General features: G+C 41.6%; 1 protein-coding gene across 1 annotated transcript in view; it reads left to right on the top strand.

Moving 5' to 3' along the window:
- Positions 1-12,998, top strand: part of ADAMTS17 (ADAM metallopeptidase with thrombospondin type 1 motif 17) — a 203,565-nt gene that overhangs the window by 91,784 nt on the left and 98,783 nt on the right. Inside the window, exons 9-10 of the mRNA XM_068958707.1 lie at positions 8,207-8,347; positions 9,631-9,781. Of these exons, the coding sequence (XP_068814808.1) occupies positions 8,207-8,347; positions 9,631-9,781 (292 nt within the window). The remainder of the gene's footprint in view (positions 1-8,206; positions 8,348-9,630; positions 9,782-12,998) is intronic.

Genomic DNA, 12,998 nt, shown 5'->3' on the forward strand with positions numbered 1-12,998 from the left:
TATTTGTACAAATGTTGACCAACTTTAGCTTTCCCTAGGACTTTCTGTTGGGTGGAGCACTTCTTTTTTTGTCACCTCGTACCCCAATCCCTGCACTCCCTGGACCTTCTGATTCTGATCAGAAACACTGTGAGGCTTTTTCAGGAAAAGGTTGCTATGCTGGGAATAGTCAGTCCACAAATCACATGCAATGAGGGCAGGCTATTGGAAGGATAAGTGTTCACCCGCATTGCAACAGGCTTCCTTCACCTTACCAGGAAGTCTGAATACCTTGGGCACTCTCTGCCCTGCTGTGAATCAGTTACCCTGCAAAAATGGCAAGGATTCTCTAGAGAGAGCTACGTGTGGACAAATGACATTATTGCTGTGGAGAAGACCATGAGGTGATTTGCCCTGTTCTTCATGGCCCTGGTCTAACTTCCATCAAACCAAATAAAAGGACTGCCATTAATGTCAGCGGGGTTTGGCCAGCTCTCTTACAGGTATCTAGGACCACATCGGCAGCAAGGTTTTAGAAGAAATGTTTGAGTGAGTAAAATGTCACCGTGCCTGTTCCTGCCGTGTCAGTGTCTCATGTGTGCTATCTGTCCCATGCCTCACGAGCTCATACTTGCTGCCTTCTAGATTCCGTGGCAAAAGAGCTAATTCTTTTTAAATGAAAACCATATCAGAAAGGGCTGGATCTGTCATGCAGCTGAATAAACCACAGCTTTCCACACTGCTATTCACCATAGGCGTTTGTGTGTTCTCACTCCCTGTTGTTGACTTCTTGGCTGTTTGATGAGTAGATAACCATATAAAATGTCTGGTTACTTCATTATTGGAGAGTGACATAAACTTGGTTATGAAAACAAGAGTCCAGTAGTCATGGCTCCCTTTATGTGTTGTCTCTCCTGAAAAAAAAAAAAAACAAAACAAATACTTAAGCACCCATCCTGAACACCCTTGTCCTAGATAACATTACATACAAAATGACTGTCTTCTGTTTCTTAAAATATTTTAAATAGAGTCATCTTCCCTCCAAAGCACCTTCTGACAGATTCTAAAATAGTCAAGATATTTAAGCCACTGTATTTACGTGTTTGAAAAGCACAAGGTGAAAAAGCCTGTTTTCCATTAAGCCAGCAGTCCCAGTAACCGCTGTTTTTGTAAGAAGGTTACGCAAGCTGTTTCATTGCCTCCTCCCCAGCTCAGTTCACCCTAGCATGTTTCCCTAGCGTTTGTTAGTTTGCCCTCCATCCAAGTCTCACTTGGACTCTGTTCTGACTACTCTGACTGACCCTGCCTCTCTTTGGTTGCTTTGCAGATGCATCACCTTCCTAAGTCACTCACTCAACTGAAATTTACTGTCCTCATTTTGCACTGCAGCTCCTATTATAATTCCAGGTTTAATGAGCAACCTCATTGTACTTCTGCCTCTGTTACGCCTTTATTCTCAACTGGTTGGAAGCCTCATAATTTGCAAGATATCAATATTTTATATTGAAATGTTAAACATGTTGAACCAGTTCAGAAGTAGGCATTTTTCCAGTGACGCAGCTTCAATTTCAAATGTTAATAAAAATTCCTAACATTGAACTTGATTTGGGACTGGACGGCTCACAGGCCTGATTACACGATATACTGTCTCCCACTTCTAAGTTACTGGTTCAAATCCAGCCAAAGGCAGTAGCTGCTGAGAACTGTTGATGTACATTCTCTGCTTAGTGACCTATATCAATCTGAGATTAATGGCCGCGCTTAATATTCTCAGCAGACAGCCATGCACCCTGCATAGCCTTGTTCCATACCAGCATCTTCATCTGTGGTGGAGATTGGATGGACCGTAGAGGCGGGACTCCCTTCTCAACCTTTCCACGGAGACCCAGTGAGGAAGTGGGAAGAGGGAGGAATTTTGTCCTTCGGTTGTCTCCTTCATATGGATAAAGAGACGGCTTTTGTGCACACAGTATGTCTGAATAGAGGGCTTTCCATGGGGCACTGTTATCGTGCCATATTGAAATGCCAGGGTGGATAGATTACACCTCCCTTTCTCCCCTCCCTCTCACCCTACGTGAGTATGTTGTTCAGTCTGTCATCCATTTACATTTATATTGCTCCACTGGGATTTAGACAGAAAACTCATGCTTAATCCTGGCTGGTTAATGCTAGATTACCCCTGGGTGAGTCATGGCAAGCTGGGTCGCAGGGAGTGACTGTTTCCATATGCTCTTTTGAGAAAGGCACCAGCGATCTACGTGGTGTGCTGTGTAACTCCTGGTATTGCTTACAGCTTTTATGAAGTCGCTGTTGCCTTGCAGAAACAGAGCCCTTTAGAGCACATCTGCATCCTAATAGCCTCCTGTTTATAAACGCAGGTAGAGAAAACATGCTTTCCAGCAAGCAAAGGATCAGCCAAGAATGTTAAAACCTTAGTGGCACCACTGAGCTTTTCACTAAGAGTAAGAGATGACTGCCTTCTCCTCTCCCAGCCTGTATTTGGGACATTGCTGTGGCAGGCCTTTTGCTCGATTCTTTTAGTCTGTATTGGTGTGCAGGGCAAGTTGCCCCGAGGAGCAACTTTCACATATCTTGCCCAGCTTACACGGTTGCAGCAGTTCATGAGCTGATCCTTCAGGACCAGAAAGGCTCTCCCACTGACTTCCTGTCTGTAGAAGTGAAAGAGGAGATGATAGACTTCTGTCCTCATTCCCCTCTTGGTAGCTGGACGGCATGTTTCATTGTCCTTTGGAGAAATGGCAGTTTTGAGGTTAGTGCCCGTGATGTGGGGAGCAATTGTGCGTCATGCAGTGGTTGAATGAGCAGCCAAGGGGACAGCCATATCGAACTGGGAAGCCTTGCTAGTGCAGATTGATGCTCGTTTGTAAAGTGAACCAGCATCAGACTCACCCTGAATTATATGCAGACAAATGGAAAGGTTTGGCTTGTGCAGAGAGGCTACAGAGAAGCTCTTATTAGCAGCCAGCTGAAGCGCCTGTTTGAAACACAGGGGTTGTGATGGTGATTTCTGCTTCTGGGTGTGTTTTTTTTCAGGCTTCCCTTCCTCATAGTTCTCTACTTCACTTGCCACCTGAGGAAAAGCCCTTCTTTTGCTACTGATGAAGTTTTCTATCAAGCTTTTCTCTTGCCCCCACTTAATAATCTCCCCCCACCAGAGTGGGAGTGTGCAATGATAATCCTGGGGATTTCTCAAGTAGTCTGTTACCAGCTACAAAGTTGCAGCTGTTGAAAAAAATTTAAAGCATCTCTTAAATCAGTTTCTCCCGGCCCTTGGCGTTATCCTTAAACTCAGATTGGGGGCTTTTAATAGGAGACCTATTGAGAGTCATAGCGGTTCTGATGAAGATTTGTGTACATGACCTTAAGAACTTGGAGGTGCAATGCACAGTGCATTGAAGGCAGTAGGAAGCTTTCCGCAGGCTTTGGTGGGCTTTGGCTCAGGCTTTTAAAGAATAACAGGAAACAGTGGAAAATGCACCAAGGGTAAACAGAGCAGTTTAGTTACATTAACTGTCTAAAGGAGAAGCTTTGCTAATGACGGAAACAAATAAAGCAAGTGCATTTATTTAGTACTGCTGTGGGAACACAAACAGCTGTTAATTGCATTTAGCTTAAAAGGGTTACCCAAAAAGTTGAACGGCTCAGGCCCAGAGTGCAGTTCTGGCGTCGTGACCCAGTTCTGATTACTGTGCAGCCTCTAGCAGAGAATAGTGTCCTGGAAAGGAGCACAGACTTCAGAGACATTGCATACTATTTTTTATTCATAGCAATGCTACATTGAAGTGTCATTCTATGAAGAACAGCATCAAAGAGATCTGTTGTCTTTGTCTCCCTGGGACTCCAGATAAAATTTGCCTTGCTGTGATTATGTCGACAGTCAGAAAGTCAAACTGGTGGGACAGTCAGCTTGCTTCTGGACTCACATATGCTTGAGCAATAATAATTCTGCTACAGCACTCCTTCCATGCTACCCTAGTGTCTTTAACAGATAACCATTACATTATTTATAATAGAAGAGAAACTGGAGTTTGAGTCCTGTTGTGCTCGCTCTGAATAAACTTAGAATAAAGGGGCCGTCTTTAAGAGTTCACAGCCCAAGCTGTTCTTCCTTGCCTTTGTGGAGTCTTGTTGTCTTCAGGAGGAGAACACGGGAGGAGCCAAAGGCTGAAATTCACTCTGTACATACAGTGGAGTTAGTAACTGGGGTAGTAACAGCACTAAGTGAAATCAAGTCGTGCTCATTTGTAATGGCTGCAACTGGCTTTGCTGTATTAAGGGTAACGTGCATCAAGCGTTTGCTGCTTGTGATAGGAGCAACTCTGAGAGCGCAGAAGGCTGTGGGTCTGCAGGGTAATGTGGTGCCATTTTAACATTTCTACTTCTAATCTAAGAGCAGTTCTTAACCAGCTCTTATTTCAAGGTCTGTTCTTATAGGAAGAGAACTCTTTTCCATGGCAGAATATTTCAAGGGACTGATTAACTGCTTCTAATTCCGTGTGAATTCTGAATAGCAAGTAAGATTAGATAAACAAAGCAAATGCAACAAAAAACAAATTAACAAATTAACAAAGCAAATGCAGAGTACTGAATCAGCGCTTACACTGCTGTTTATTACAAACACATAATGCTGTGCCTGATTTATTTCTGGTAAAGAGGGAGGGGACTGTTCATTAGTGAAAAGAATCAGCATGGCATTACATTTACTATATGTTTAGGAAAAAAAATTCCCTTTGATGTAGCTGGGGACCCTTGAACTTCAGAAAAGAATGTGTTAGCGTGCTTGGGTATGCCTTAGTCCTGCAGGTCATTTAATCCGTTCCTCAAGTGAGTCATTGTAAGGTAAAGTAGATGCTGGGAAAAGTTCTGCACAGCCAATTAAAGCAGGCTCCAAAGGTGGTGTTGGCTTCACTCTGCTAGAAACTCATCATTGAAAGGCCAGTGGAGGTTGCCTGCGTACCTTGAGGCCAGATCCCAAGCAAGGTAATATAAACTGGCATAGCTCTTTTGGCTTCAGTAGAGCTCCTTTACCACTTGATGCAAATAGCTCAGGCTCAATTCCTCCACACTTACAACTTCTTAAAGGATTTCTGTTCAAAGATCAGGAATTCTTCAGAAAGTTGTATATTTCCACACATGTAAAAATTGAAAGAATCTCAGAAGCCGCCTGTAAATAAGTAAATAACTCTTGAGATGTGGGTTTTAACTCAGTCTCCATAGAGATTGTGTTCTGTCTCAAGCATCCCTGTAGAAATCAAAACTGAGAGTAATGAATTTTATCCTCAGCAGTTCTCCCAGACAGACATCTTGCATGAGGTCAGGTTTAAAATAAAACTAAGGATAGGAGCGTACTAATTGGTAATGGTTAGTGACAAAAAAAATCCCACTTTCAACAAGTTTAACAAAGAATAAATTAATAAAGTTAATCAGAAAGCTAATGCACTTTTTGTTTAAGGGACTCTAGGGCAAACACTAGTGTTTTCTGGAAAACAAAGTCAGAGAGCCAAAACCACTTTGGAAAGTCAGGCAGTTGTTTTATTTTCACCTTTTTCAGGTGGGATGGCTGAGGTTCCTGAGATGCCAGCTGGAAGGCCGTTCAGGAAGTGGTCAGCGCCTGAGCCCATGTTGGCTAGTGCTATGCCACGAGAGCTCAAACCCACTAGAAACCTGAAGGACCTACGCCTGAGCCATGACTCAGAGGGGCTTCTAGGGTCTGAGCGCTGTGGCTGACACAAGGTGGGCAGGTTGGAAAGCTGCCTGATTCTGTTAGAAAATTTAACATGCTTGCTACATTCCTGCAAGCCTTCTAGATTGGCATTTTCTGACAGACAAGCATTCCTCTGGGAGATTTCCAGTGAGCTTTACCTGCCTTGTTATGCAGTGCTTAGCTCTTCCTTTCCTGACTTTTAGGAATATGAACTTTAGATGGGATTATTTGCATTGGAGGCATACTGCAGGAGCTTTCTTTGTAGCATGTGTGAAGAGTTTTCTCTTTGTGTAGAAACAACATGGGTAAAATATTGGGAGTGAAATTCAGGTTCCATTGAAGTTAATGGCAAAACTCCCATTCACTTCAGTGGAGCAGGAGTTTCACTCTTTGCTGAGTGTTTTGAAGTCAGAGTTACTGATAGACTGTTAAGTTATTCCTGCATGCATCAAACAAAATATGCTTCATGTTAATGTTTCTCCTGCCTTCAAAACCCACAAAAGTTTAAAAACAAGGATAACTGTGAAGTTCTGAGTCTAAAAGTTAGGTTAAGTGTAGTTTTGCTAGAAATAATAATATCCCTGGAGATGAATCTAAAATAATAGACTCTACTATTTAATCTTCACTTTAAGCTAAAAATGGGATACATGGTGGTGTAATCTAAGCCATAATTATCAAGCTGCTGAAGCGGGTTTTGGTTCATCGCGACTAGAAGTGCATGTTGTGTTTAGGCTTTGAACAGTTGAGGCCCAAAACTGGAGAAAAGCAAAGCCAGGAGCGTAATCAGAAAGCATACAGGAGCCTCTGATTTGTAGAGAAATTGTATGTATTAAACAGTCCAACACTATATTTAAAGAGACTACTCTTGGCTTGCTCAATCCAGCCAGCTGGAGACTTAGTGAGTTGCTGTTAATCCAAAATTTTAGGTTTTGTAGCAGTCTTCAACCCAGTGGTGATGGCAATTGTTTTGCTAGAAAGTGACACCAGCCATATGAGGCACATTTTGTTTGAAAGCCATTTTCCATTTCATGCTGGAATCGAAGGAAGGATGTTAACTTTTCAAAATGTTATTATTCTGTACAAATTTTAGAAATGGTTTTAATGATCAGTAGGATGGAAACTCCGTAGCTCTTTTTTGCTGCTGGGCAGCGTGATGTGAAGGGCTACGCGTAGGACTGTCAGTCAGGAGGCCGGACACCTGAAGCAGGTGAGCTCGGGCACATCATTTATCCCTTCCTTGTCGCCACGGAGGCTGTGCAGAAAGGCTTACCTTCAGCAGAGAAGTCTCACCTTCCTTTAGTATCCACAGAAAGAAAGAGGCTCCTTTTAAGAGTGATTTGTAGTAGCAGCCCAACAGTAGAAACTCCACAAATGTATATACAAGAGTCCTGAGTGGGCAGGTGAATGGAGGTTGAAGTAATATTTTTCTACTTTTGAAACCTTTTTGATGTCTTACTGAATATATTTGAATTCCTCAGTCTGTATTTATACTACACAATTGGTACTGTTTGTTTAGATGGCTTGTTTAGCTGAGTACGTCACATTCTCTTCTTGCTGAGCCTGGCGTGGGGCAGCCTTGGCACTTGTTTGTTCAGTGCTTGCAAAAATGGGGACTTGATTCTGCCTCAGGCTCCCAGCTGAGCATTGCTGTTACAGAGTCACAGCATAATTTAGGTTGGAAGGGCCATTGGTGATTGCCTGATCCAAACGCCTTGCTTGAAGAAGGGTCAACTTCAAAGTTAGGTCCGAAATTGTACAGTACTACATATTTAGAGAAATCCTTGTCATATTTGTGAAATTATAATAATTTATGCTGACACAACAACAAAACAGGCCCATCTCTAGTATTAATTTGTTCACCATTCTTAATGTGGTTATAGTGGACCATTTCCACTAGATCTGGGAAACCGATTCAAAATTTACCATAAATACTACCTTTGATATTCTAGCACATACCTTTCAGCTGCACTATGTTGCTTCTGCAGGTTCACTTTTCATGAACCCTCAAATGGTTACATTTCCTAATAGGAAAAGTCCATACGAAACACAAGTTTCATGTACTTCATAGAAATTTATGTATTTCTATATTGAGTTTCCATTCACAACATTTCCGTCAGATGTACTTACCAGCTCTTCTGTTTTGGTAACAGGAGTAATGTCATGTCATTTCTCACACCACTTCACAAAGTCTGTGCTGATATTTTTCTCAGATCCTTGAGGCAAAATGTTTGCCACCAGCGCAGAGAGTGAATATGTATAAAAAAGTAAAACAAATACTAAAACCCTTGTGCAATTAAGACAGTGGAAAAGTTCAAGGAAAGTGTAGTTTGTTCGTGCAACAGGTGCCCAGAGCAGTAGGTGAATGATTCTATATTATTTGTGCAGCCTGTTCTCTCTTTAGTTAATTGCTGAGATGTGTGCGTCATTACTAAGTGCAATAGGAAATGAGAAACCCACAGGATGACTTGATTGTTTTTGTCTTGTTCTGTTTTAATCAAACAGCATGGGAATGAGCCATGATGATGATCATCTGTCCTGCGCAGGGAGATCTCATATTATGTCTGGAGAATGGGTGAAGGGCAGGAACCCCAGTGACCTTTCCTGGTCTTCGTGCAGCCGTGATGATCTTGAAAACTTCCTAAAGTAAGGATTGTGCTGAGTACCAGAAATCCTTAGGCAAGAATCCAAGGTGCTACTTGAAAGAGAAAGTCTAAGTAATTTCCCTTAAAAAAAAAAAAGTGTGCGCATGTGTCATTAGGGTGTGCAAGATTGAATCTGTCTCCTTTACAGTAGCCCCTTTGAAACTAAGGTTTCCAGAGAGGCCGAAGAATTACATGCGGTTGTCAAGATATTGATAGCTTCTTAAAAACACTCCCACTTTATCTTCATTTTACAAAAAAATATCCTCTGTGTTTGCAATGACAGAAATCTGTGTGTAGGAGCCCTTAAAAATCCTCTCCGTTGCAAGATGATGCCAGCTTTGTGCTGTGCTGTGGAGATGCTTTTTATTCTATGGAAACTTTACTTTGTGAGGAGTTAATTCTGATGTGTTTCCTCGCTCCTCAGTGAGTGGTGGTCTTAAACAATTCACTATAAACTTATTTCCCACTGCATCCAAACTTTAATTCATCCCCTTCAACAGTTCAAGAAGGATTTCTGTCCCACTTGTTATTAACACTCAGATACTTTAGCATGCACTAGAATTGTCTGAACTCTGTATTTGTGGTCTTAGACCTACAGAGAAACTGACAAACAGTGTTCGGCGCAGTGGTCAGTGCTTCTGTTGCTAGAAATGGGTTCAGCAAGGGTTCAGAATTCCCGGTGCTGGAGATTAGCGGTGGGGGAGGGTGGAGGGGAAACAGTGGAAGAAAATGGGAAATTACGGTTACGTTACAGGCACCAAGTTGAAAAAGGAGTTGTATCTGAACTCACTCTGATCCCAGTGTGACAGAGGAGGATGTCATAGTGATGTCCCAATTTGTAAAAGGTTGTTGTAAAGACAAAAGCAAAATCTTTCCTCTGTATCTGTAATGGATAAGAAAAGAAGCTAAGGGCTTAAATTCAGCCAGGAGGATTCAAATGAGACAAGAGGGAAGACTTTCTAGCTATTATAAGGCTAGTGAAGCAATTGGGATAGATTGCTTGGGGGCAGGATAGAGTCTCCGTCAGATTTTTAAGAGTAGGTTAGACAAATGTTTACCCAGAGTGATGTGAGTATAGTTGTTTCTGCCTCCGGGCCGTGGGGCAGGGGGGAGTTCCCAAGGACCCTTCTATCCATAGTTTTCAACAATTCAGAAGGCTTGCAGGAAAATACTGTGAAAATCACCACTATTTTACACAGTGTCAGCCTCTGTACAGCAGTGATCTAACACTCCAGTTCAAAGGTGTTTTCCCTTAAAGGCACGTTTAATTCTTGCACTGTGCAGGTCCAAGGTCAGCACCTGTTTGCTGGTAACAGACCCCCGAAGCCAGTACGCGGTGCGGCTCCCTCACAAGCTGCCGGGAATGCACTACAGCGCAGATGAACAGTGCCAGATCCTCTTTGGGACCAATGCTACATTCTGTAAGAATATGGAGGTAAGAACTCATGGGGGGCACCTGGAAATGAGATGGGAAGTGAAGCTAAAGCTGTCAAGCATTTAGGAATAGAAGGAAGCCATACCTTCCTCAGAACTAGTTAATGGGATTTTCTGCATGTTTAGTACTGCTGCTATGAGCTTTATAGTCAGTCCCACTGACCTTCATGTCAACAGCACATATTTCTGCAGTCCCTCTCCTGCCCCAAACACTGGTCATGTTAATCACCTGGAAGAAATTTTTCTGTTTGCACTCAGTCTTAATTCAGGCACAGTTCCCTTTTTACACTGTTGTGACAAAGTACTTAGTAGAGATTGTGTTCCTTGTTCAGCTGAGATGAAAGTCTCTTCTCACAAGAGGGCCTGCTTCCTTCCACAGGCTCAGTTTAGATGACTGTCTGGACTCTTCAGCACACAGCACCTCCAGAACATTACAGGGTTGTTAGGAGCTGACTCGAACTGTTTGCCAAGGAAATGTTATTGACTGTTTGCCACTTGGAGATCTGTGCAGAATTGGGCCCCTTCCTATGTGTCTTCTGAGTAACATGATGCTTAGTCAGGCTTTGGGTGCAAAGGCTCGTATTATGTGCTTGGCTGACAAAATGGAAGTACTGATTTTTGGTGACTCTAGAACTAGGTAACATTTGCGACTGGGCTGCCTGACTTGTTCTCTGGAATTTAGGCACCTAAACTCTTCCTGAAGACTTGCATGTAATTAGATATTATTGTGTTCTTATCAGAGCTTGTCTGCCTCACGTTTTAAATAGGGATTGGAGGAAGTCTCACTTCCACTGTGCACTGGGAGTTGTCCAGAAGAAAGACATGAAGCACTGTGTCCTATCACCAGCACCAGCTGGTGGCGTTCTGTCCTAGATAGACCAGGCGTAGGGTAGTCAGGTTTCTGGCTGTCATTAACTAGCCACTTGTATTTTGTAAGTTGTCCCTTAGTCCCGTTCTGAACAATCTTGGGATCGTAAATCAATTATAACAAAGAAAACAATAATCAGTGGTAACTGAGGTGTCTAAGTGCCAAATGACTTAAACTGTTGAACACATGCAAGACCTGGGAACATACTCCTAGTTTCACGTTTGCTGTTTTATTTTTTTTTTTTTTGAATTTGGAAGCTAACAATATAAAACATGAAAACAGTAAGAAAAGAATCTAGGTAGATTGTATTTTTGAGATCCATCAAGAAGATGCAGACCAACAGGACTACTGTACTGGAAGCAAAGTGTTAGAATATAGGTCTGTAAAGAAAACCGAAGGTCTACTCAGGAAGGTTCAGGTTCTTCCATTTGTGTGGGTGTCCCCCTGCTCGCCCAGTGTTGGAATAGGTATTTGCTATTTTCTTATTGGAATAAAAAAAACTTGGCATTCCTGGATAGTCCAGTGCCTAATGAGAATGTCAGCTCACTGGTAGGTGGTCAGCATTTCTCATGCAGAAATGGCATGTGCAGTAGTACAGTCTGGAGTTGCTTCAGGGAGAAGTTGTTTGGCAGGATACCAAAGCAACAGGCACTGTTCTTTTCTGTTAGACACAGACAGTTGTGTCGTCTTATTTGACATCTTTAGAGCACAATGTTCTTTCCCTCCATCATTCCCTCAGTGTTTCCCAAAGGAAAAGAGAATTTGGAAGGACTTTAGAATCCTTTCTAATGAAAAGCCTTGTAGACTTCAGCAGAGTAAAAGCAAGTTGCAAGCACAATTGTGCTTTGGAGTTAATAGTCACACTGAAATCTGTGTGTCGGTAATGTCACATGCCATTAATTTAATATATGCATCCAGTTATGGTGCTCTGAATTGGAAATCGAAGGCAATGAAATTAAATTATTTGTAGGAAGTGATCAGCTTTGCTTTTTAAACCTTTGAAGTTTTTGTTCTTTTCACCTTTGTATTTCCCATGCCTCATCTGCAGAATGCTTGTATTGTAAGTCTCAAAGCTGTCTACAAAAATATGAACCAAAAAAAAAAATTGGCACTAGTCATTGGCATTAGCTGTAGAAATTATTGGCAAATAGAGCTGTCTCCTCTTTTAGCCAATGGTAATGTGGTATTTTTAATTCAATAAAGTATTAAAAAATCCAAATGTAAAAGTAATAAACATTTGACAGTAAATATTTGTTACAAAAAGGAAATAAACTCCAGGAAATTAGCCTTCTCAATCTTTTTATGATTACATGTGTCTTCTCTCTACTTTCTTCTTTAATAACAGAGCTACGTTAAAACATTTTACTGGAGATAGCTGAGCTCCATAATTGTATCAGTCAAACTAGAGGGCCTGCATTCAAAAATGGCATACAATCCAATTGGGGAGCAAATTTCAGAGATTAGATGAATCCAAAATCTCGCTGCCTTTAAGAAGCTGCAGAAACTTATAGTGCAGTAAAATTTTCCCTTAAAGGCATCAAGACCCAGATTTTTAAAGGGATGTAATCCCTTTGAGGGAGGTTTCAGACACTCTGGTCCTGAATGGCAGTATTTCTCTAACTAGATAGTTAATCCATGAATAGTCAATCTTATCTGGCTACTTCAGACTGAATCTTGAAAATTCTTCTTGCATGTTTGTTTTTAATGAATACTCAAATTCAGTAGTATAAAATAATAACCTTCAGAATTGAATGGCCAAAGGTGCTAACCCAGTCCAAATTCGCAGCACGGAGATGAAAAACTATGAGGTATGCTCAGCTTTGCAAATACCTCTTGCAAATTCCTTTTTAATTTGTTTGGATAGTGCCTCTACAGTTTAGTATACTAAAATTGAAAAAATAAAAAAAGAACTAATTAACAAGATGTGTGTGTAATAGTCAACTTCACCATAGCCTATTGTTGCTGTAATCTGTGACCTCTGAGATAAATACTTTAGGATCTGATTCTGTAACCTGTCTGCTTAGTAAGATTTACCAGTGTGTGACATCTCTTTGAAGAGCCGTAGAACCAGGCTTTTAGGCTTGTCAAGCAGAGAACAATTGACTTCTATTTATTAGCTGAATATTAGATGGGTGAGTCCTTGCTCACTGTTAAGAAGATAAATGTTTGCATGGCTCTGTGGAAGAATTCATGTGACTAGTTTTGATCCGAGGAATTAAACAAGACAATAGGAGCTGGATAGTTTTCAAGTGAGATGATTTCACATAGAGTAATGAGCATCTCGAGACCCTTCAATAGTTTCCCCTCCACATCTGGCTTACGTAGTTTTCTCCTGTAATTTGCAAATGGC

Source organism: Struthio camelus, chromosome 12 (genome assembly GCF_040807025.1).
Source record: "Struthio camelus isolate bStrCam1 chromosome 12, bStrCam1.hap1, whole genome shotgun sequence".
NCBI lineage: Eukaryota > Metazoa > Chordata > Aves > Struthioniformes > Struthionidae > Struthio > Struthio camelus.